At 36.6% G+C, this 27,298-nt stretch overlaps 1 protein-coding gene across 2 annotated transcripts in view; it reads right to left on the minus strand.

Annotated features, from left to right (window-relative positions):
• The window catches only part of CSRNP3 (cysteine and serine rich nuclear protein 3), a 64,936-nt gene extending 42,082 nt beyond the window's left edge, over positions 1-22,854 (minus strand). The window contains exons 1-2 of one of the 2 annotated variants that reach the window (XM_010221174.2): positions 22,541-22,854; positions 11,071-11,241 (exon numbers count right to left, since the gene is read on the minus strand). In XM_010221174.2, coding sequence (XP_010219476.1) covers positions 11,071-11,218 — 148 coding nt within the window. In that variant the 5' untranslated portion in view covers positions 11,219-11,241; positions 22,541-22,854. Of the gene's footprint in view, positions 1-11,070; positions 11,242-22,533 lie in introns of both variants that reach the window. The other variant, XM_088519479.1, reaches the window with a different exon arrangement.
• Positions 22,855-27,298: the final 4,444 nt, after the last annotated feature.

Here is a 27,298-nt window from a genome sequence, read left to right on the forward strand (position 1 = left end):
AAGAGAGATTCACATCTCATTACTGTCAAAATGATACCAAGGAACATGTAGAATTTATGTCAAAGCATTAGTGATGCCTTATGCACATGCATAGGTCAAACAATTTGTTTGCAATGAGACCAATAACATACGAGGAAAAAATTTCTGAAGACAACTGGTAAGTTACTTCACCAAATTATGTAATATAAAAACAACTATAATAATTACTTCTATAAGATGAAATATTTTGTAGGGAGCAGATGTGACTTTTTAGTTTAGGTAAAAAATATAATCACTGCTACACCAGTTTGGTTTCCAGTATGCTGCAGTACTTTTGTTCAGACACAACTGGAAGTCTGAAAACCTAGAAGGCATCTTTCACAGAACATGACATAAGTTTGTAACAGCAAGGACAATTAAACATTAATCTTGTTTACCAAGGCAGGTGGCAGACTTGCCATCTGTTGAAGTCCTTAAAGCAAGGTTTGATATTTTTCTAAAAGACATTCTTGAAAAAGACATTTGGTCCATACTGCAAACTTGTGGAAATGGTTATATAGGGCTATGGGAGAAGAAAACAGTAGCACAAGGTAGGGAGAGTTTTGGCTTCAGAGTTACAGAAACTGGCTCACATCACTTTCCACTCTGGCCCATAACATGTGTGGTCCTGCATCAAAGTAACTTTATAATTTTGTGATTCTGTATTTCAACTCAACTTGTGGAGGAACAGAAAGAATACTCATTTCAACACTTCTGAATGCAGAATCTGGTTTCTGTGATTTGACTCATTATTTTTCACCTTCTTCTGTGGCACTGAAAACTGATCACAGCTGGAAACCTAGCCTAGAATACCTTCATGTCTAGAAGTGTACAGAGACACTTCAAAGGTAGCTGGAAGGTATTTCATACTGATAGCTGGTTTAAAATGATGTGGTTGGCAAGAGGTTAGGTCCAGAGTCTAGATAGACTTCTGGCAATTTTTGTGTCCTCCTTCAGCCTAGGGCATGTTCTGTTAGATACGATACTCTGGGCATACTACACATCTCAACTCCTCTGCCTTTACTATAATCTCAAAGGTCAGTGATGTGATGGCTGATAAATACTATTCTCTACTGAAATCCCACTTAAGATTTTCTCAGGATGAAAATAACTTGAGAAAACCATGATTTTGATCATGATACAGCAAGTTTAGGTGATAGTTACAGCCTGTAATATAAAGGCAGACCAGATCAACTCATGAAGCACCTAGAACTGGCCATTTTACACAAAGTAATTATTATTTCTTGCTGATATTGCCTCTGCTGGGTAGGCAAGACGCACATGCAAGTCAAATTTTCTAGGGCAAAAAACAAGGTGACAAAAAATGCTGTAATTTTTGAAGTATGTAAACAAAAATGGGTCAGTAGCCCCAGAGTGATTCAGCAGTTGATCTAGTAACACATGCTGGCTCACAAGGCAGCTAGGGAACACATGTTCGCGCCCCCTCAAAAATCTGTATTCTAGCTTTTCTCTGTCTTTAAACCCTCTGAAATCCCCCTTAGCACTACAAAGTACATTAAACAATTCAAAGTAGAATGACATTTTACCTAAATACCAAAAAAAAGAAAAAAGATCACATTTAAATTCTTTTTATGAGAACCAGTTTTCATAAAACCTTCTGAAAATCTAGATCTGGCTCATCTGTAAAACAGTTTCAGACAAATCAGAACAGTTTATGACTTCCTTAGACACATGCTCTAGCCAAACATTTATCTTCTTGTTGATTTTGTTGTGTAGAATATATATATACATCTAAAATCCCAAGTAAAGCTCATGCATGACATTTCAAATGTCATACACCACTCTCTCTTCTGACTGCTTATTTCTTCAACAATATCTGAAGTTTGAGTAACTTTATTCATACCAGCCTATTACCTCAAAATGTTAGCCAAATAGATTTGCATGAATTGGCCTTCCACTACAAGTCATTAACCAAGCCAGAATTTCTGTTAACTTTAAATAGCAGTGCAATATGGGAATGATATCTCTGCTTCAAGATTTGTGTCAATTTCACACTAATCACTCAAAACTAAAAATTGGGTAAAAACATCAGAAGATGAAAAACAGTAGTAGAAATAGATGCGTCTCATTAAAAAAATACAGAAAGTTTATCACTTTTTGGTAAAATGTAGGTCACTGTTTCCATAGCAACCACTGCTGAACTATGGCTCTACAGATGACCATTGCCTATAGCTGCTTTCTTTGATAATAGGTGATGGCAAGTACAGCTGTTCCTCAGTTAAAATATGAAAGAGATTTACCTTCAAACATAGCTTCTGCTTTAATATTTTCCAAATCCCCTAATATCCTTGAACAGATAAACGAAAGCATAAAAGATATTTTAAGTACTAAAAATCTACCACTTGCCTGCATCCCAAGCCTGAAGTCTCAGAAACAGTCAACTCTAAGAAATTGTGAACAAGCAAAATACTTAGATAGCAATCCACTAAACATGACTAACAAAAAGCTCAAAGAAACCACCATTCATACTGCCTTAAACTATCTTTGATAAGCACCGTCAGTTCCATGATGACATATTCAGTACACCCATTGCAAGTGGGAGTTCATGGGTTGGCATATAATCTTGCACACAAACACACAGTGAAACCCAATAATACAAAAAGCCTGGGATCATGGGTACCAACAGCTAATGCCTCATTTGGGAGCTAATAGAAGAATCTAGAGTCAACCTAATGGTGAAAACCGCTTTTTCACCACCATTACCCTGGGGCATGTAATTTGAAAATACATTCATTAAGACATACAATTCTTCACATTACAAAAATACCCTAACAACCATGATAGTGTACCAGAAAAGAGCAGGACATGTCAGTGTCCTTGAAAACTGTTGACTGGTTTTCATCTTTCCAGAGTCATTTTATTAGGAGAACCAGCTACTAATCAACTACCCAGCTATTTGTTAAAAGGTATTTTGAAAATTCTGAATTAAAAGCTTTGAGGTCTGGACTTGATATATCCAAATGCCTTAATGCAGTTAGTGCTACAAATACATCATGCTATGGTAGAATCAGTGCTCATATACACAATCAAAATCACATGAAAGACTTCACAAGTTCAGTGAACAGAAGAATGACGATTAGTAGTGATGATCAGCACTAAGGAGAATATTTCTGATTTAAAAAACAAAGAACTCGAACCAAACAAAAAAAAGCAGGCTCAGAATCTACCACAATTATTAGCTTTCCATGTTTTCCTAAGATTAACTGAGTAAAATCTTGGCACCACCAACTTCAGGAGTTTAGTTTACAAAAGACAAGACACTTAAGATGCCATTTCCAGAAGTTCAAATCGCTGACTCAAAGAACATGGCCTTGAAAGACAGTACTGCTAAAGCCAAACTGGGTCAGAAGTTGTTTTCTGATGTTCCACTAGGCTTCATAAGAGAGAAATATTCATATTCTGCATTTTTAATACCTCTATTCAAAAGAAAGTGCATTTGCGAGAAAGGCAAAATCTTTCCCAAATTTCTATGAAGCAAATACAGCTCTTACAGCAAGAGAAACAAATGGCAAGGTAGAGCTGTATAACTTGCATACTATGAATCTTAATGTAGAATTTTACTTTACCTATTTCTGCTGGAAAATGTTCCAAAATGACAACTAAAAATCAGGAATTAACTCAGGAAGGACCGCCTATATCCCTACTTTCCTAGCCTAGGGAATGCATTCCTTAAACTTACATAGTCAGTGTCTGGCAGAACTGAGGATAGAAGTCACAACTCTGGTCCCCTGTGTTCATTCATCGCATTGTTATACCTTAGATAAAGTATATCGCCAAAGCTTTTTTTTTAAAAAAAAAATTTCCTATTGCTTTCGTTCATGTCTTCATTTTGGTATCTGTGTAACCTTGTCACCACACTTACGCAACACAGGCAGAAGAATACACCTCCTTAATTTACTACAGCACTGCCACTTTAAATAGTAAGGTCCTCAAGGACACAGATAGGATCACCTTGTTTGTTTAAAATGCTAGAAGCCAGTAATGGTGAATATTTACACATTACAACTTTATTGCATCATCTTGTATTCAGTAGACAATACTAAAATAACGAGCAGATAATAAGAAGGTAACTCTCTCCTATAGTGACATGTTCTTATTGTAGCACTACATAATTCTACACAAATAAAATACCTACTCCTACTTAAAGGAAGACTTATTTCAAGGAAGACCAACCACAAAAAAAAAAAAACCAAAAAAAAAAAAAAACCACACTCAGACAGCAGAAAACAGGGAAGGGAAAACAGTCCATCACGTACATTGCACGTGGCTTTTATGAAGTCAGCAAAATCCACGAATTATGAGACTGTGTAAAGATCTTAAAAGATCTGCCCAACAAACCTACCTTCCAATACAAAGAATACAATGATCAAAACTACACTTTTAGAACTTAGTTTCTCAAGTATTTAACTAAACAACACAAATACATTCAAAGCTCTCTAAATATATATTTAAACAATTTCCCCCTCCACTGCCTAATTTCCTTTAGCATCACAATATAGCAGTATAACCATACTCTACTTTCCACCAAGGGTATATTCCTGAAGGAGTACAATGGTTAGCAACTCAGCTGACAGCAAAGCAGGGTCGTAAGAAATACCCACAGCTTAAATACACAGGGACAGCATGCCTGATATGGAGAATGTAGAAACAGGATTATGAGGACTGTCAATGGCCAACCCCATCTCCACCCACTATCTAATTCAAATCAATTCCAAGATAACTCAGCACTTCATCTATGAAACGAAACATCAACAAATGCGCTTCAGCACGAGCATTGTAGCTGCCTCTTTCTGTCTTGTTCTCAGACACCCACCACTTACCAATATCAATAAAGGGAACGACAGATAAAAAAACCAGGGGAGTGATTCTTGCTGGCAGAGCATGGTATTAAACGGCAGCCAGTGGAATTCCAAAATAACAAATGGAAAGCAACAGATATGTGAAATGTTAATGCATATCTCTATTATTTGAGAATACAATATTTTCTTTACAAGAGTGAAGCACATTTTGTTAATATGTTTGTGATTTATGGCCAAGGGTCTTTTTCCATGTTGCCCTTAATGAAAGAAATGCTCTCTTTGAATTTACAGATTGCTAGATGTAAAGAACACAATCATCTTAGCTTTTCTCAAAGTTTCACTTTTATCAAAATGCCTACAAGAAATCTTACTACTAATGCAGATTTCCTTACTGAGAAATAGAAGACATTTAATGCAAAAATTTAAAAAATAACTATTGGGACATGGCATATGTATATATTGTTTTCCCACTTTCTAAATCATAGTATGGCACTTCTAGGAGTTTTTCTCTCCTAGTGGTAAACTGACTGCTTGTGAGAGCAAAGAACAACAGGGCCGTGTTCAGGAAGGAGAAAACACTGTCAGTGGCTCATATATTGATATACAGTGAAAATAATTATAAAGCTTAGAATAATTAATCATTGATTAAAAGCACCAATTCTAACTTGGCTTTAAGTTTTCATGGCAGTAGAACAGGAATAGCTTAAGCACCTTTAAAGACTGGTACTAAAAAACTGTAAAACAGCCTAAAATGCAGAATATATACTAAACATACACAGCAAGAAAGGTAACACTAGATAGGAAAAAAGGATATTGTAAGTCTTTCTCAAGTTTCATTTGCTTCATAAGAGCACATAAAGATTATCCAAAGGAAGCTGCTGAAAGGCCACCAAGATCCTTGATAGGAATGAAAGCTACTGTTAGGCTACAGCAGTCTTGAGAAAAAAAAAAAGTACAGAGAAAAATTTTCAGAGAAACATGAAGATATTAGAAGTTAAAAAATGATAAAAGAAAATCCATTTTCCTTCTTCAAAATCTATGATTTTCTCACAGGAGCAACTGTGATGATATCATACCACCCACAGCTTTCACTGTCTGTCCAGGTACTCATCCTGCACCCAAAATGTTATCCAAACACTGTCACAGTGTTTCTTCATGTCTGAAGAGGGACAGCTACTTTTAGCACCCAAGCCATTTAAGCACGTACCTTTAAAAGCAAGTTTTAAAATTTTAATGTTATTTTCTATTGGAGGAAGTCTTCACTAAAAGAAAACCCATCTACTTTTCTATTTTTGCATTGTCTCCAGAAAAGGCTGCTGGAAAAAAATAGCTAAAGGTTAGCTCAATTAGCTTACAGTTAGTTGAAAAACAAGATTTTATGTAAGGTTTATAAAGACTGTGGATTAAGTTACTGTCTCTTTATCAATAAAATCAGAGCCATTATGATTTTATGTTGTTTAAATTGTATATACATGTCCACAGAAAAGAAGCTACACATGCCATTCATTTAAGTTATTTCCAAGAACTATTAAATTCATACAACTCATTACAATTCATATTATTTTGCATATTGTAATTGCACCTGAAATGCATCTGCTATGTCAAATTCCCAAATTACGGCTTAAATTTGATCTGGTATACTTCAATTGCTAATCTACTTTCTATTTCGCACCACAAATCAAGGACAAAAATGTAACCATAATATTTAATTTTTAGCAAAATTCTCAGACAAGGGCAGTTCAGAAAAATCTCATTTCATACATCATGCTGCCCTCATTCTGATCTATGGATTTCATATCTGCCTGCAAACAATGGTTCCAGATCTGCACTCAGTACAATAGGGACTAATACTCATAAATATATCTCTAGCACAAGGGGCTTTCCTCTAGCTAATAAATAAGGACCAAAACCACAAGTATTGCAGAATTCCAAACAACATTTTCCAGTAAATTTCTGATACAACTAGATATTTTGAAATATGCTACATACACATGAATGTAATGAAAGAAGATGAGTCACTTTGACTAAGAATTTGTAAACTGCTGGAGCATTAAATTCTTTTGATCTTCATAAGCTGGCTCATTCCCATTTTGTTCATTAGCTCTCCCTCTTTTCCCAGTTACAAGCCAGCTAATCTGTAGCCCTTGCTGTAAAATGACATATTTATCAAGTGAAATCTGTTACCACCACTTTCTTGCTTATACTAACAAAAAAAAAAAAAAAAAAAAAAAAAAAAAAAAAAAAGCAAAAGAGCTGGTGCTCTCTGCTCTGCACTCTGCCATCTCAGTCTGATCACTCTCTCTGTTCTCTTATAACCCAGCAATTTATTTCCTTAGACTTCTCCTTTCTGTAGACTCTCACCTGATGAAATTTCACTGTTAGTTCCCAACTATCACTTTGCTGATGAATTGCAAAATTGCCAGGCAATCTTGGAAAATAGCCTGCTGCATTGCTTAGGCCTGTGTCTTGTTAAGCCAGAATGTTATTCAGCAACTTTAATAAGACCATTTTCTCATGTGTACTATCTGGGAAAAAAAAAAAACAGTATATGTGGAGTCCATCACAAACAGGAATTCGTATTTAAACAGCATCTTGGCTGTGCTCACTCTATTCCTTTGATGGAAAAAATACTATATGGTATAAAAAAACACTACTTAGGTAAAAGTATGTAATGATAAAAAACCATTATACTTTGAATACCATTATTACTCTTAACGAATCAAAAATCATGGTTACTATAGAAACTAGAAAAGCTGAGAAAATCAGTCATGACATAAAAATGGGATAAAGGAAAATGTTTCCTGGTACAGGTTTTCATACTAGAAATGCTTCAGTGATTTTAACTACAGAATCGACCAGGTCTCTGACTCCTACATAGTCTATAAAAAAAAAATAATAATAATAATAATAATAAAGACGACGTAATAAGCTACATCCCTCTGCTCCAACCAAGGAGGCCCAGCTCCATGTCAAACACTGTTTCAGGCTCCTCCCATGCCACACACAGAAGTAAAATTCTGTTCTTGGCTAACAAGGGCTACAGCAGCTTCTCAATCTCCATCTCCTAGATAAGAGAGACAGGCTGCACAGAAGAATTCTTCTAATCTTTTACTTGGCAGTAACTACCCAACAGGAGGAGCTTACTCCAGCCATTTGCCCTTAAGCAGAAACCATCCTACCGAAAAGGAAATAACCATAATACACAAAAAAAATACTATAGCTTCTCACTCTCCTCTTCAGCTCTATGCTATTCTGTTACAAATTTTACATGTAAATGAGTATTTCCAAATATACATCTTTATTAGATTTACTGTACATTTACATATACCCACAAACACACATATAAATTTATATTTAAAGGATATTCATATCCCGTGTACATCACCAAGGAAATATAATCTAAATATAATACCACTGTAATCATTTAATTGATTTGAGTATGCCCAAAATTTAATTTCGAAAAAATATGCTACCACTACAGAAGAAATATACACACTAATGTAAAATGCTCAGCATTAATAATTAACAGCAGTCTTAATCTAAGTGCAACTTATGATATACTGCTATAATATTACTATCACAAAGAATTACTACGTAATGACAGGGATTACTAGAGCTCATGGCATAATAATGTTTTTTAGGTTGCTGTTACGTGTTTCTGCCATCCCTTGGAGAAGAAATGAATCGGTATAGGTATCAATAAGAGAGGAATTCATATTAATTGATTTAGATTTTTCTGAAGAGCAACGTGGCCCTGTGCACACAGCAGGAGCCTCAAGTTCAAGGAACATGTGTACAGAATAACCACACTATGGCACAAAGTGGACCGAGGAGAAAAGAATTAGACGGTGATCTCAGATAAGGTTAAATGCATCTTACAGATTTTAAAAGCCTGCTACTGTGCATATAGCCTATGCTAGGGAAGATACACTTGTCTCCAGTAGAGTTTTTAGAGGCATGTTTTGCCTTGTATTCAAATATTGATCTCCCACATAAAATCTCTATTTTCTGAATATTTTACTGACTTCCTTTAGTACATCTAGAGATCACAGCCTGTTAATGGATTTTAATATCTGGGTTTTGTAGAAGCTAACGACTAACTGATAATGATAGAGAACTGGGTTCTTAAAATGAGAATCTGAGATCATCTACTTCTAGTATTTGTCTGAGAAGAAAGGGGTTCTGGTACAAAATACAGTCATATGTCAGAACCTGTGAGAAGGAAAAACAAAACAGAACAACCTGTTCCAAGTAAAAATTTTTTGCAGTAACCACTCAACCCATTTTCCTGAGAAAACAGTATATTTATACAACAGATGAGTACTAGCAAAATCAGAGAAATTAAACTGTTTTAGTATCATATCTTTATAAAGCAATTGCAAAATTCTCCTTAGAGTCACAAAGAGAAGAGTAGTCAGAAGTTCTTGAGCTAGTTTACATGAACTACTGCGTTTTCCTGGATTATAAACCTGATTCTCCATCACCTTATGTAAACACAACTCTAAGAGGTAGATGTGCCTTCTATTCTGACAGTGTGCTGAATTGTGCAACTATGGAAAGCCATGCTGCTTAGATTCAATCTCTCTGTTCTCTCATCTTCACAAAAACACAAAATTGATTTATTTGCTTTGTGAATTATAAAATCTACTGTTATAGCAGTCAGGGTTTTAGGGGTTCTGTGGGTGTGTTGTTTTTTTTTTTCCTCTCCTCCACAAAAACCTTACAAAGTAGGTCCTCAGAACTGCATTAATTACTGCCATTGCTTACAGAAACATGAGCAAATAAGTTGCAGCTTTGTCAGGAATGAAACAATGAAATGAAAATACACACACACACACAAAAAAAAACACACATAAAAAGGTAAAACAAATGAAAGCAAGCAAAATAAATGCATCTGCATTATGCCCTAAAGTCTATTCACTAGGCTGAAGCACTGGCAAGCTGCCAAGTGGAACAAATTCCAGATTCTGAAAACCCCATTGCAAAACCAAGGAGTTCAAGTTTATGAGCCAACAACAAAGGCCTCAAATGCAATCAGAACAGCGTAATGAGTTGGGGGAGGGAGGTGAGAAGGAGTCCTTGCATCTACCTTCATCTCAAACAATTCCCAATCTCTGTTCTTCTCACTAGCATTTTAAGCTCTGGAAGAAAACTTGGATTTTCAAAACCTCTCAGCACTAGCTCCTCTCTGCTCCTGGAGAGGTCAGGCACAAATCAAAGGAGCACATAGGGTGCATACGCTTGGCAGGGAAAGGGAACAGTCAGCTACCAGAGCTGGCAGATGCTTGAGCTAGCAAATTGATGAAGCAAAACAAGGCTACCCGCAGACCTTTTTCTTTCTATTTTCAGGTAAGCAACTACACTAACCATACTTCCAGTAATGATTCCCGAATTACCCTAGCCTAGCTTTGTAAGATAAGCAATTAAAAAGAGTGATATTCTTTTAGCAGGTGCATATTTGCAGGTACATATTCTCAGGCACATAGAATTCTCAGAAGTAGTTCAGGTCACTTATTGTTATGATTTTCTGCAGATTTAAGGCTTTAGGTAATTTAATAAATTACAAAAGTTCCATAACCAGAAAAGTCAACCTGCAAGTTAAGAAAACATGCTGTAAATTAACTATTTATGTTCAGCTGGGTCTTGAGTGGCAACAAGGAAAAAATTTTTGCTTTCTTTCTGCATCTCATATAGCCATCAACTGCAGACCTAATACTCCAGTGAGGAAGAATTACACCAAGTTTACTCCTGTGAGGAGTGAAAAAAAAGGACAGAGGGCTATGTGGTTGCACTGGCTCAGGAAGTATGGTGGATAACCATAGGGATTAGCTATTCTAAAACAGCAGATAGCGCTGAATATTCTCAATTCTGAACTGCCAGCGACAAAAAAAAGCACTGGACTTCAAGCCAAGTTGCTGCTGATAACCCCTCCTCAACCAAATCACCACCCAAAAGAGAAAATGCTCTCAAACTTGAAACATTTTAATCTCTCTAGATGTAAACGAATTAATAAGAAAGTGAAGTTACTTCTGAATCTCACTTTGACAACTACGAGTTTTCACATAAAGAATTATTAGAAAAAAAAAGTTGCTTTTTCCTAAACAGGAACACTGAAATGTAACAAAACCAGAAGAAAGCTTCAACACAAATACAGATAATTTACACTGCATTTCTTTCTTTCTTAGGTCATGTAAAATAGAGGATCATGCTTACACACCACTTAAGTACTTACGGATAAAATGATTAGAAGCTGATGGATGAACATTATTTCCACTGTCAGCACTTTCACTGCTAGAAATGTCATCATCTGATTCCCACACACAGGAACAGGATGAAGAGCCATCAACTTCTTCAAACTTCCTCTTTAAAATTCCACTCATAGCTGCAATGCTGTCACATGCACCTGTAACAGAAACAAGCAATCAAGCACGGAAACGTCTGCTGGCTATCCATGGAGGAAACAAAGATCTTCAAATTCATTTATCTCAGAGAAGTTGATATATCAGTCAGATCCTACTAAATGACTACTTCCCAAGAGTTTTAAACAACTTGACTAGAAAGGAATAATAATAATAAAAAAATACATAAATCCATATATTCATCATCTCACTGACTTTTTCACAGGCTGTCTTTAAATGAGAGAGAGAGAGAGAGAGAGAAACAAACAAAAAAAACCACATTAATCTCAAACTTAAAAAGGATAAATATCTGGTATTTATGTCCATTTATGTCCAGTAAAGTCAGTCATATTTAACATTCCTTGTTCCTCTGATCTTATTAGCTTCATTTATAAAGTAACTAAGCAGAAAAAGGTCAAAATAATTTTAGAGAAATTCCTTGATCACTTTAACGCATCTGACGGGCTAAAATATTTCTATTTTTTTTTTTAATTAAAAATACCCTAACTTTTTAATTGTCACATCCATTATTGATTAAATCCTACTAAAGATCAGAAATTAATACTATGATTTTAATTTAAAAGCCACAAATATTTATTTTCTAACTATGCTAATCAAAAGTTGTTGTAAATACCTGAAAACAACAGCTATTTGATTCTTTTAAATATACAGTGGCAGAATCTTGGCTCCTGAGCGTCACTTGCTTTCAGCTTGTGGAAGCTGCCAATTCAATTTATTTTGTAACAAAGTGGATTTCCTCCAGTAAGTTTTATTATGCTTTTAAGGGTGTGTGCAATTTAGAGAATAGATTTCAGGATAGTTGTGGGATCAAAATAATGTTAAAAACAGATGCTGCATTAAATGACTTTCAGGACTGCACTTGTTTGAATGCAGAGCACACTAAAAAATAAATATCAGATATATTTGGTTTTAATGCTGTCAATCACAGACAGCTTTAAGTGCATCTGCCTGTCGCAATCACTATTTTGCTTATTAGTGAGCGTTGATCTAGCTATTTATGAAAAATAGGTTTTCCTGCAAGGGGTATCTTCAGGCTAAATACATAACATGCTTAGCTTAAAGACTTTGCCCTCTTTCCAAAAGTGAGTTATTGCAGACAGCAAAGAAATCATTATATTCTGATACGGAGTACAAGAAAAAGAATATATTGCATCATTTTGAAATAAGATCTCCAAGCAACTTCGGAATATACCAAATTGTTAAGCTTCAACCATTAATAAAAATTTACAGGAGAAAAAAACAAACAACAAAAAAAAAACAAACCAAAAAAACCCCAACAAAACACACACACACACACACACAAAGAAAAAAGGGGGGGGGGAAGGAGAGGGCAGAAAATCTCAAACGAGAGGTTTAGAAGCAGTTCCTCAGAACTGCCCCCATGTCCTCGGTGTACCTTTTGCCAACCACCTTTTCCATTGCTTCCTGCAGTGCTTACAGCCCTGAGTTTGTGGAATCACAATTATTTCCATGGCAACAGCCTTCAATATCAAAACCAAAGGATTACAGCTTGACTGTAGAAGAGGGTAAAGAAGCAGCTGGAGTGTGAGAAAGAAAATGCTTATATTCAAACATCTCAACGAATCAGGAAAGTGAGAAAAGGGCTGAGAAAGGGTTTACTGTACAAGTGCAACCTACATCAAATCCATGTCCAAGCACGTTCAAATTCTAGCTACAGGAATCTTAAAGTTCCAAGTCCAAATAGCCCCTTTCAAAACTAAATTCTAAGTCAAACCTCATAGCTATAATCATCACTAGTGCACAGACTACCAGAAAGCAAAAACTAATTGCATAGCCTGATATCATTCCCCCCAAAAAGCCCTTTTGTCAGACATTCTCTTCTGAAAACAGACCACACAGTGACTACACGACTAACGTGCATCTTGCATGTCAGTAAGGCTCTTAGAGCTAGCGACAGAAACAATTACTTTTCACAAAGGATTTTAATTTTCCTTGCATACAAGGTAGCTTGTGTTTGCATCAAGTGTCATGACCTGGCAGCAGCTGGGAGGTGGTATTAAGACAATGTTCGTTTCCTTATGAACCATAACAAGTGGTTCCTAGAATCCTTGGGAGTGACATACAGGTTAGCTCCATACCCAGCTACCTGAGGAAGACAAACCAGGAGATACTGAAGCATCGGAGAAGTTGAGTAGTACTATGAGTCCCAAAGAAGGCATAACTTAAAATGTGCATTTTTGAAGTCATTGTTATCTATTTTTTGTCCCATATCATTTTACGAGTACAAATGTTGTTTGACCAAGCAGTCCCATGAATACCTAGATGTTGCCATTATCTGATCTGTTGATCCAGTCAGTCTGGTATCAAATTTCCCCAGGAGATGGTGGAAAGGAAAAATATTTCCATGACTCAGAAGCTCAGATATCACACCAATAGACTGACAAGTATCCAAAACCATCTGCACACATCACACATCAGCAGCGGATTCCTCTAGAACATCTGCATTAACAGCTGCCACTCCATAAGCCAATATTCTTCAGAAAGAAGCACATCAGCACAGAACTAAGCGAGGAATGTACTACCTGATACATTTAACCCATGTGCTGCTTACACAGACATTGTGGTGTCTCCAAGTGAGATCCATACCTCTAGGAACTCAGAAACAAGCACAGTGACATACCACCTGATATTGCTAACCAGGAAGATATTTTGCACCCTTTCTGATGAGGTGAAGTGGAAGGTGCCCAATAATCAACAGGAAAAAGCAGCAGTCAAAAGTCAAAAAGCAATGAAACCCCAAAGCCAGTGACATAAATCAAGGAACCTACCTTTCACGGAAACTAACTAGTCAATTCTAACTGAATGGCCATTCCTTTTCCTGTACTACAGCTACACTTGAATGGGTAATTTCAGGTTTCAGGGAAGCAAACCAAAACAATTACAGTCACAAAATGACATGGATGCTATCTGATCTTAACCAAAAGCTACAGGTTTCACAGGCAGGACACAAAGCAGTTACAAAAGTCATACCTTCATTTAAATGGACAGAAAGTAAGCCTGTATAGAGGAATCAAACAGCATTACATGACTAAGAAAAACAGATGCACTGAATAGACTAACAACTGAAATAAAGAAGTGGTAGTGCAATAAGATTAGACTCCTAGTAAGACAGCAATCAGCTCCAGCCTCCAGAGAGAAACACTGAGACAAACAGCTACAGATCAGCTACACCAAATTTCCAGGTGAAAAGGGGAGAAAATTGGGTAGAAGAGTTGAATTAAAAATAGACTTTTTTGCAGAATTATTAAATAGATATCTAGCAGCTAAGCTGTTTCTTGAAATGCATCAGCATCCTGCTGACTGACATAACTGAACAAGGAGTTGGCACTAGAAGCATTGCTGTTTGTTGATGCATCCTTCCCCCAAGTGCTCACACAGCCATGTGATGCATCTTCCTTGGCCATGCCTCTCACCATGCTAACATGACACTAAACCACAGAAAAGCAAAAGAAAACTGAGAAGAGGGAAAAACATTAAAGTAAGCAAATGCAACCACATACATGCATCTACAGCTTTACAGATCAACATCAATCGCCTGACCAGATTCCTAAAGGAAATGGCAATTTGCCATGGCAGAAGCATATGACGGAAGCCTACTGGGAGAAGAATGAGTTTTTCTTAAGTCCCTTGCTCATTTATCTTCCTTTTTTCCTCCCCCGCCCTCCCCCCCTTTTTTTTTCTTCCCTCCTTAATCTTCCTCCACCCTGAAGAAGCTACTCCTACAAAGTGATCATTTAACAGGTTCTCTAGTTGCAGGTATACTGACTGGCAAAACACTCCAAAGCTCCATGGCAACAGGCTTGCCTTGCTACAGTGCCAGCTAATTGGCAGGCACTAGACATTTGAAAACTTCAGAGACAGCATGTTATTACTAAAGGAGGGGAAAAAAAAATCTCTTGTAAATAGGGTGGAGGATATTTAAAATAGCCACAATACTACCTGAAATATACAGTGTAAATCAATACACAAGCGTGGCTAGACTGATTTTCTTCTATGCTGCAAAGACTGGAAATTTTAGAACACCATGGTAACAATCTAATTACAGCAGTGTTTTGGAAAGGTGTTTCGAAATACCAGAGAATGGCCAAAAAGGGCTGTTACAATTACTGAGTACAAAAGAATGGTGAGAGTGCTTTATCTGTGGTCCTAAAAGCAGCTCCCTGTCCACTATGATGCTACCTGCAAAAAGATGGGAGAGAGAAACCCAAAGATACACAAAACAAGTAATTTCTTCTATTTTGGACTTCAGCTATTGCTTTGAAAAGTGATAAAAGGGTGCTACAGACAGTAAGAAAACAGAGAAAGAGCGGCAACATTGTAGGGAAATGAAAACATTTTTACACAATAACAAAGACATAGTCAAAGGACATTTGCATCCTACCCTTAATAACAGATTGTTTTGCCAAACACAGTGCTATTGTACACAACTCAAAAAGCATCATACAGAAAACTGAACAGGTACAGAATAGGCATGAAAACATAAACAGCAAGTATGTACCACATAAAATAACCATAAAACAGAAGACATATGAAATAATAAAAAAGGTCTCCGCCTGAGTTAACACATCCTCATGTTTTAGGCAAAAGCCTCAGGGTAAGAATCAATTGACTAAAAGGCTCAGGAAAAGCAAGAAGTCCCAGGTACACACAGGCATTTAGGAAAAAAAAAAAAAAAAAAGTCCAACAAATGACCTCTTCCATTCACCGATCAAATCTTATTTTGCATCAATTCCTTCTTGCAAGTAGATTACATATGATAATAAAGAATACCTGGATAAAAAATCACATCTGAAAATAAAGGCATTAAATGTTGACCTATGAATCACTTGTAGAGCATTTTGCCCTAAAATATATCAGCTGGAAAGCATGGAAAAATGTAGACAAAGGCCATAGCAGCAATATAAATTTGCATCTACAGATAAACACGCCTATGCAAACAACAAATTGAACAGAAGAAGGCAGAAAACAGATGTTGGAAATAAAACATTACTGAGAAATACTCATCACCAACAACTCCCACCTACTGGCCAGTCAGCATGCACTCCGACTTGCTAAGGGAGACTTGGCAAATAATTTCACAGCTAAATCATGAATACTGATGCTCACAAGCAGAGATGTTCAAATTGTCGTGATGAATATTCTTTTTGAATTTAGGTCCTTTTTTCTTTAACTTATGAACTAAACTTGATTACTTTAAAAAATTTCCTTATCTAATCACTTGATGAACAAATGCCAGTAACAGAGATGGCCATGAACTGTTTACTAATTGAAGTGTTTGCTTGGTCATACATACTCCACTTAATCATTTTGCTCTTTGCGCAACTGACAGTTATAAATGGGAAAAAAGTAGGGTCAAAAACAAAGTGACAACTTCACTCACGAAGAATATCATTTGCTTGTGAAAATGACTATTCATGTAAAGCACTGCATTAATGCAGACAAAAATCCATTTGCATGCATGCTTGCAAACACCGAACAACAGAGGTACAAGAACATGAATCAAACAGCTGTTCAGAATTCAAATTAATGTTTGCAATACATGTTTTGCTGTAGCTGGCAGCTCTAATCACAAGCAGCAGTTGCCAGAGGTAAGATCTGACAGATTCACCAGTACAATCTGTAAAAACTAGCAGTAGAGCAAGCTAATTCCACAGAGACAACGTTCTCTGTAGGTCTAAGGAATACCACCAGCTGATCCCTGCAAAGTTAGATGAAACCTTTACTTTGCAGTGAAGTCTTACGGCTAAAAGCCCTGGTACAGTGATTCTCAGTGATGGCTGCTGTACAGGTGCACAACTTCAGGTAAGTCTTTCTGACCTTCTTTTATGATTTCTAAAGAACTAGATTATGCCGAGAACTCTGCGCTTTCCCTGTACCTCTCCCCCTGCCGTACCAGCTATTCATTTTATTCCTTTTTCCAGCTAAAAATATTTTCTCTTTTGCATTATTTTGAAAAATCCTATATATACACACACACACACCCTAAACTTGTGCTTATCACAGGGTTCCAGTTAGACTAGGAAGACGCTCTCCTTGTTTACATCAGTCTAGCTAAACCTATAGCACTAAGTAAATCCTGCAGAATAAGGCTGTGCAATTCAACCTGGGAATTTGTTCTGACATTACAAGCCAAATCCTGCCAAGTCTGCTCTTTGCAGGGTTTCTATACCATAACTTTTGAGCATTCCCGATTTCACACGAGTAGCAATTCACTAATCTTCTAGATTGCCTACATACTCTAACATGCGTCAAGTGGCTCAACCAGCAATGGATTCATAATGCTGAGGAGATGCTGGCACATGCTCAGCTCCTATACGCAGGATGGATACAGCCAGGGTAGATTTGGCTTGTTCAGTTCTTCAGGAACCTCTCGTAGGGACCTATCATTCTCCACAGTTGTCTGGGGCATTACAAAATAGTACCAGTGGTGCAAACATTCTCACCTCCATCATGCAAATATAACCAACCCCCCATATACACCAGCAGTAGACAGACAGACAGAAAAAGGTCTTTCTCAGCATGACCTCAACAAGTGCAAAGGCAGATGAGTAAGATGTGGATAACCAGAAATCCAGGGGCTTGGCATTCAGGTCTCCAGCAATATGGTGCCAAGGCAGTGGCACAGAAGGCAGACTCGCGGCAACCAGCAAGGGACTGGGCTGTTGGCTTGTCCCCTTAAGCAAAGCTTTAAAATTTGACCAACAAAAAATTTCAGCATAAATTTTTGTAGAAGTAACCAGCTTTTCTGTTTTTACAAGAAAGGATACAGTGCACGGTACTTATCTCCACCATAGAAGCATCTGAATCCATGAAGAAATTTCTCAAGTTATTTGGTGCATTCTCTGAAAACGTTGGTGCTTTTTTAAACATGTTCCAGAAAGTTGCTTGTAGCAGACCTCTGGCCAGCAGTCATCACAGCTGCTTGTAACACCAAAGCACAAGAGACAGAGCAAGACACTGCCAATGCTACCTGCCTTCTCCTACGGAAGCACAGCCTTTGAGAAAAGCGAAAGCTAGCACAAAAATGAGGAAAGACCTGCTCTGTCTGCCGCATCCTTTTGTAGCACTTTGCTACAAAAGCAAAGGCTATTGTTTCAAGGACCAACAGCCCTCATCTTGGTCAGCAACCCCTTTGCAACTGGAAAGAGATTGAGACTAGAAGTAGTGTTTGCTGTATAGTTTTAGCACAGCTGCTTTGCATTATGCTGCTTCCATATCTTCATGCAGGAAGAAAAACAGAGCCCAGGTCTAATCGAGACTGTCAATACCATAGGTAGCACTGTTATGGCCAATAGTTATATGGAACATGGTAGAAATCAGCTAAAAACAGGAGATGAGAAACAAGATGAATGGATATTTCTTTTTATTTGGAATGACAAATGTGTCAAAATAATCTATCTTCACACACATCATCTGATATCAGCTGTTTAGCATAGAACTATTAACTCCTCTTTTCTGCAGGCCCGAGCAAATAATGCAGAAAGTTGCTGGAAAGGCCAAGCTTGGCAGAAAACTGTAGCTCATCTACCTACAATCAACTCATAAAAAAGAGACTATTCTAGTTTGCTCTTTCCCTATGCTATTATGACTATCCTCCACAAGCCAAAAAATAGTGATAGGCAATGGGACACAAAATTTCTCATTACTCTTTTCAGCAGAGAACTTCTGTTTCTATACCCAGAGATCAAAGGATCTATGTCAAATCAGTACAATTTCACTACAGATGCAAAAATCACTGTTGTTACTTTGAATAACACCTCACACCTTTCTCTTCCCCAAATAATATTCAGATATATTTATTATCTGCATGGAATCTTAAATTGTAATCCTACATATTGTATTTCTAGAGTTAAATTGTTGTGCACTATAGGAAACTCTCTTTAAAATTCAAGTGATTCAGGTTTGGTTATCTCAGTACAAAGCAAATTATTCTCATCATTAAAGCCTGCTATGATCAATTTATATTGTCCTCATAAAAAAGTTTTTACAAACTATACTATAACTAAACAAACTAAACTATACATCTGCCTTAATAGTATGTTAATACTCTCTTATAGAATGAAAGATATCACTTTCTCTTACTCATTTCAACTAATCAAACCTAAGTATTCAATTTTTATTTTATATAACCTTTGGTATTTCTGTTGTCAGATAAAAATGGATTTTAGTACTATTTTTTACCAATCTGTATAAAAATAACCTACCGATACATTACAGAACAGAATAAAATGCCTCATTCGACCCTGGAGAAAATAAAAGAGCATCTATGCTTTATGGTAAAAGCAAAGCACATATGCTAAAAAAAATCAGCCCAAGGTGCAGCATTCAGCAAGCATCTATGACCGGTCCTGTTTGCTTGGCATAGTCAGGAAGCCTTCCAATAGAAACCAAGGAGAGGTCAAAGGAGAGCAGAACACTGCTGTTTTCCTATACACTGAATACAAGGTGTGTTTTTGTATATATGGAATTTCAGCTTAAAAAAACAGAAGAAGTTGTAGTATATGGAGTATGTAAATCCATTAACAATATATTTCTCAAAAGAATGAATAATGACGAATTTCATGTAAAAAAAATACTGTGCTTTCCTAATAGCAAATAAAGCAAATTAATTCTTTAGCAGACATCACTTCCTAGTAATGGTGACAGGTATCATTTAAAACAGGGTTTTCAGTAACTTGGGTTTCAGCTTTTACATTAGGTAATTTAATATTCCTGACCTGTTTGTATGATATTTTAGCCGTCTACGCAAGAAACTGATAAGGAAGAACATAATTAAAACATTTTATTTTATCAAACAATTAGCTTACACTGAGGGCTTAGATACAGAAGACAGCTTTAAGCATTTTCATATTTAAGCTCCTACCTGGACTTCACTGGGAGTAAACCTGGAACCCCAAATATTACATTTCATGCACACATACACTCTCGGGAACTTTCTATTATTCCAACTTTCTGCCTGCTTTCCAACCTTTTGGCTATTGCTACCTCCCACACACATACTCCCTTCTCAGTAAGGTCTGCAATCAAGGCTTTTTTTTTTTTTAAAAAAAAAAAAAACAGAAATCAACAGCCAGTTAGTGCAGTCAGCAGCTGAGAGGGAACCTTGGATAGAAAATGCAAATCTGTAGCTCAGGTAGTATACCTGAGTCATTAGGGAACTATAAAGCTAGTGTCAACATACAGTTTTATTCAGTATCTTTCATGTTGTCATTATTAAGGAGTAGATATTTTTAGCCACCAAAAGCCAAATCCAACTGCAGTAGCAGTGTTTCCACGGAGACAGAATAATTTAAATACATGTGGAACTAAAATCTCAGTTTTCATCCATTCTCTGTTACTGGAGCTGCCTTAAGTCAAATTTCTCATTTCACATGATGGGGGCAGGGGGGGTTGACCGTTGAGTGATTGGAATACATCAGTTTGTATTCCAACATTTTTGATTGTTTCAGATACATACTCATTCCCTACAAATAACAACAAAAAAAAAGGAACTAATTCTTTAAGTCAGTAATATTTATCAATGTTTACATTTCAGTATAATACGTTGATATGGAAATATCTTGTCAATCTCTTGAAAAAGGTTTAAATCATTTTTTTTGTAACTCTTAAGATTTTTTGATTGCTTAGCAAATTTATATTAGGCTCTATCTATGAACAGAAAACTGGGGGAAGAGGACACCACTCTGTTTGCAGCTGGTAACATATAAATAATTGGACAGAAGACAGCTTTTTTTATAACCTCTTTAGTGGTCACAGAGTTTTATCGACCTTTTCCTTTTTTTTAATAGCAATCAAGACTAAGAATTTTGAATCTGCCTAAAGTGAATTCACTCTCAATGAATACAGCAAAAATGATACATACATTTACTGTTTTCAATCTATTAAAATTAACTTCCAATTGCTTAGTAGAATCTAGCTCTATAAACATATTACATGACTACATAATCTCTAACCAGGCAGAGGGCTTATACAGCACTGAAATAAAGGAAAAGTGTAGAAATGGACTGTGGCAATTAAGTAATCCCATCATTGCATTTTAGTGCAAGATAAAAAGGAACTTTCACAATAGAAGTATATAATGGTAGCTTGAGCACCTTCAATACCTCCTTTAAAATAATTGAAATCTGAAATACACCAAAAAAGGTAAACTAAGCCATCAGTAACATGAATCCATGTAACTGACCATTTGACAAAAAAGAGCCAAAAAAAGCTATAAAGAGGCAACAGTTTTTACCACCAGTCATTTATTTCAAAAAAGACTTCTGCTTCAAACCAGCAGAATAGGGTCCCATGATATGACAATTATTCACTACACAAATAACATGCTGAAATACGCTATAATAGAGAGTTCAGAGATTGAAATCCTTTTTTCAAAAACCTTTTTTCAAAAAGCAATTCCTTCAGTGAGAACAGGACTTCATTCTCCAGTCATATATCCTCATGTAGGCTAATGTGGCTACCTAAATATTCCTCTCCCCTGTATCAAGTTGCTTGATACTTGTCATTCCAGATACTTGTCTAAGAACTAAAATCTACCGAGAACATGCAAACTTGGAAGCATAAGCTTCATACAAATGATTTCAACAGTTTAATAAGTCTGGTATGTAGTTGCTGTAGGTACTACAGGACTTCTCTACATTTATGCATATAATTATACGCAACATCTTTAATGGCAATTTTATGATTGAATTATAAACTACATTCAAATCAACCCAAAAAGTAAACTAAAATCCACAAAAAAAAACAAACAAAACAAAAAAAATCACCTCTTAAACCTGTGAGTTGTTTTGAGGATCTATTCCCACTGTATATCCAATATTGCAAATACAACACACAAAATTTTAGAAGCATTCAATTTGCAAATCCTTTCTGCAACTAGGCTCAAGGAACACAATTTTAGATACACCTGCCTGGTTTTACAGCTGATACAACTGTACTATTCAACAGATTAAAAAAAAAAAAACACACACACAAAAGACCTGCTTTCCTATGGCTTACTGAGCAACTTCAACATCAGTGAGATAGAATGCTTATACTGTCACAGGAGAAAGTTCTCACAATCAAGCACACCTATGATTTTACTGTATATGTATGTCAACTAGTTGAAATCGCCTGGAGAGGTGGAATAATAAACTGAGAAGCTGTTTCCAAGTCATGAATGAGACACACACAGCAAAATGCTTTCACATGCATTTTTATAGCCAAGAAATATTGTGGCAAGGACCAAGAACAGCTATTCAGAAAATCATTTTTCTCCCTTACCTGTAGACTGGCTTTCTGTGTTTCAGCTCTGTCAGTGCAGACTGAAAGGTTTACTCCTCCTTTCTCCATCCATCAGGCAACAGTCATCCAATAACTGAAGTCATCCTGGCATCCTCTGGAACATGCTCTCTTTATTTCCCAGTCCCCGCCCCCACCTACATACTAGCAAAAAAAGGAAAACAGCAAGGGGAAGAAAACAGACCTAAATAAATAAATAAAACGCATATCTGAAAAGCAGCTTTGATGAGCTACTCAGTAATCAGTAAGGTTACACTGCACTGGAAGGTAATGACAAGATTTAGACACAGGAAAAAAAGAAATCTCTCTATTAATAACCAGCAGCTCCGCTACTGAATAGCAAATGTTCCCTTCAATGCCAGTTTCCAAGAGAAGGAAAAAAAAAAAAAAAGAAAAAAAAAAAAAGAAAAATGAAAAGACATACACACATCAACAAAGCAGCTGTACAAGCACATTTAGTGCCTATACACATTCTTTGAGGCTGACTCAGCTATCCATATTTTCAGTGAATAGTGCTGCTGTGTATTTAAGAAATTTAATGATTATCAAAATAACAATGGAGATTTTATACAAAACCAGGATCTGAAATATCAATGTAAGTTAGGGTTATCCAGAGATTGACGACAGTGATTTTCTACTGCCATTCAAATGCAAATTAATACCAATGTAAGGAGTAAAGATAATGGTCACACACTGAGATTTACAGCATGACAAGCTCAAAGGTCAAAATGAAAAGGAAGGTAAGAATTTGGATCATATGTGGCTTTGATTTCTATCAAATTGCAACTGTATTTCATTCTTTTTAACTTACACATTCTCTAAGATTAGCTAAATGCATTTTCTTTTATTAAAGCATATTAGTATTTCTGTTTTTGAGCTACCTGAAAGTACTAGACATTTACCTTTTTAAGTTCTACCTATATAATCAGTGCTAGTGTTCATTACTCATTTATAATATAAAACCTGTGCCAAAATCCAATTTTTGTGAACCTTGTCCTCACAAAACTTTCAACCTAATTGAGAATTCATCAAATGCAAAGGAAGATGAGGAGGGAAAAAAAAAAAAAAAGAGAAGAAAACAATAACAATCTGTTGGTGTGCCTCAATTATGCTAAGACTATACGAAACTCCTTAAACCTTCATTAAAAATGTCCTTTCAAGTTGACTTTCAAAAGAAGCCAGATTTTTCTGTATATCCGTATCAATCAAGTATTAACTCAGCTGAAGACAACAGCATTACACTGATTTTATGATAGTTTAACTAATAAACAAACAAATAAATCTAGAATGAGCCTTTAGTCTTACAAAAGTCAGAGTTGACCACCACTTCAAAGCATTTGTACTCCAGAATTTCCATTTGAAAGGAAAACGTTACCTAGCAGAGGCTGACAAATACATTTCTGCTTAGAAATTTCAATCTTTGTCTATGACTCTCTAATAAAATTAATAGAGAATTCATTCAAATAACAGCATGTATCCTCCTTGCTGAAATATTGATTTTTAGCCCCAGTGAGGCCATATAAATTAGCATACTTCCACCATAAAATGATGGAAATAAAAGCTGCCAGACTTATAACGAACTGTCAGTGGATCACATGCACAACATCCAGATTCTGTCTGAACAAGAAAATTAAGTGCCTTTTTATTCAAATTACCTCAGTTTAACATAAAGCCTTAAACACCATTAGGTGTTTTAAAAAAACTCAGAAAAATCTTTTCATGCAGAACTAATTTCAGGAATACTGAAGTAAGTGTGAACAGAAACTTTGCTCGTATGATTGACTGGATGGAAGATACGTGTTAGCTTTTAGATATATCTTTTTAATCTGTAGGAAACGGTTTATACTAACCAGTAACCTATGTACATTTTCAGAAGCTGAGTACCATGGCTTCACCTCTCAACCAGTCTGACTGCTGAGGGAGACAGAAGGAAGTAGAGTGCAACGGTGTTCCATCCCTGAGGTAATATTAGAATAATTAATCACAGAGCAGTGGGCAGTACACACACACAGTAGAAAGTCACAAAGTCTTGCAAAAAAAATATGTAAAGAGACAGTTACTAAAAAAAAAGTCAACATTAGTCCCAGAGAGAAGCAATTCTACCTTACAGGTAAACAATGCTTCTAAAATAAATAGTCCCACTCCAAAAAACGATTAAGACTGATGTTTCCTGCAAAAATGATTATTAAGTAGGCTGATGTTTCCTCCACACTTTGTAAAAACTGCATAAACAAATCTCACCAAGAGACTAGTGTTTATGTGATGTTTTGAAGAAACTACCAAGTGGAAGTTACAAATTTTGAATATTGTCCAGTCAGTTCTTATGAAATTTGCACTGCTATGTACATCAGAAAATTAACTCAAGTCATATGAATTGATAAATGTTATTTTAATGTATGAAATGTGATTCTGCTAGCATGTAAGGACCTTGTGTGCATCTCCCCCCTGTCCTGGAGGTTTGGGTGCCTGGACTTCAGAACAACTTAAGGACAGTACAGCTCATGGCCTTTATGGCTTATCCTCTTTCAATCTAGAAGAAGTACCAGCAAGGGCCTGGCCCTCCTTTGCCAGAAACCTGCTTTTATGTGAAGCTTCTTGCCGTTGGCCCCTACCTGGCCAATGTTGCAGCCATACCCATACCTGGAACAAACCCCCTCAGCTCAAGATCCTGACCACACGCTCAGTTTCTTGGTTTGACTCCAGACCTGCTTCGCCACCAAAGCCCTGACCTGAAGGGCAGCCACAGCCCTCTTGGCCTGCCTGGCTTGGCTACTGAGGCACTGTGCCCTGGCCAGGCTCAGGCTCTACCTGTCTTCTTGATTCCTGACTCGCCTTGCAGCTCCTTGGTGCTGTGTATGAGCCAAACCATCAGTTTTCATAGCTAACATTTGCAAAGTCCTTCCAACGCTGAAGTTCTATTACTGGACTAATTAATTACATACACGCAGAGATCGGGAAAGAGAAATTGTGTCCTTTTTGAACACAGGTTTGTACCTACTTCCTCCTGTGACTCAAGAGATCAGTAGATGTCCTTTTAGCCATTTGACTGTTGCATCTTTCTTTGAACTTTTAGTGCTACTTTCTCCTCTTTACTTCTACTTCCTACAATATGCATTTAAAAATTATTTTCTAGAAAAATTTTGCTAAACAAAAAGATGGCTTCAGCAGGAAGCACATTCCTGAGACTACTTTTTCACTTCTCTTTTCCGTGATTAAGTCTGTGCTGAAATATGTGCCTGTATTTTCTCTGACTCTACAAAGAGTGAGACTGCTTTTTATAATCCCTTTTTAGAGCTGCGCTAACTGCACTATGTTGCAGTATCAGCTCCTTACTGGGGAAAAGAAAAAAAAAGAAGAAAAAAAACCAACATCACCACCACACACACCTGAAGAACATCTATATAAATTAAACCCTAGTATCCTGTGCTTTGCCATACAATGGTCCTGATTCAGTAAATTGAAAGAATATAAGTTGAACTCAGAACCTGTTAGGCTGTCAGTGTCCTTTGGCTGAAGCTATACAGACAGCTATGCTGTGAGGGCTGTAGGCAGCTCCCTACTTAGCTTGGTTCAGTATGAAACATTCCTGAATCCTGTTTCAGGTTTCACTTGCAACTTACAGTTCTTTGTGTTGAGGCTTATCATTCGAGATTTCTACTTCTTATTGTAAGCTAATGATAAGCTACAGCTGACACTAACTTGCTCAGAGCCACAGAGACTGACTGGTGATAAGCAAATGACACTCCCATAAGTTATTTATGATGATACTTAAACTGTACACACTTACGCACTCAGGGGTCCTGGAAGAAAAAATAAACAAAACATGTTTATCTTAATGTCTTAGATGACCCCGATTTGTGAAAGTAAACTGACACATTATAGTAAGAAATTTGGAGCTCAAACGATCTCTTGTATTTTGTAACATAACCATGATCCTTCCCAGAATACCTTCTTTCAGGCTCTTTTTTTGATAGAGCTTTGTTCCACTCCCCTCATTCAGTAGGTTCTGTAAGTAGCCACTTTTTCTTTCACTTATACTTATCTATTTTAAAAGTTATCAAATAAAATAGAACTTCTGTTTTGAGCTTGTGATGTTTCTTTTTCCCCTTTTCTTTTCCTCTCCCCCTCCTTTATTCCTTCCCACATCTCATCCATAGCATTCATAGTGTTTTAATGCACCCACCAGTCTCCTTTCTAACACCAAGAATAACTTATTTATCTAGAGACACAGGTGTTTAACATTTAAAGTTAGGTCAGTACAGAAAAATGTCTGCAGTATTGTTTGATATCAAAGTGACTCCCTGCTAAGAGGCTCTTTTGCAGAACAGAGCTCTGCATCCATTTTTCTGTTGTTGGCCTTCACTATATATTTGTGGGGGTGGGGAGGGAAGTACCCCTACACCTATAGGCATAGAATTAAAAGTCTAAAGTGACCAGGAACCAGTCTAGAAGAAGAAAGGCCTTCATTGCATTGAGTCAAGAGTTTTATCAATGACTAGCACTGTTTGTGAAGGGAAAGCGTTCAACTTCTTACAAGTCTTTGTTTCCAATACAAAAAAAATAGCTATATAAAGATCTGCTCTTTTATACAACCAGCTAATCAAATAGTGACCAGTGGGAGAAAGACACCATCATCCATCTGAGAAAGATCACAAAGATCTAAGAGGCTGTGGGAGAAAAAGATGGGAGGAAGAATAAGTGATATTTCCTCTTATTTATGGACTGGGATTATTCACTGCT

This window comes from Tinamus guttatus, unplaced genomic scaffold, assembly GCF_059628265.1.
Source record: "Tinamus guttatus ecotype Peru unplaced genomic scaffold, ASM5962826v1 Tinamus_guttatus_pri_ptg000060l, whole genome shotgun sequence".
Classification (NCBI taxonomy): Eukaryota; Metazoa; Chordata; class Aves; order Tinamiformes; family Tinamidae; genus Tinamus; species Tinamus guttatus.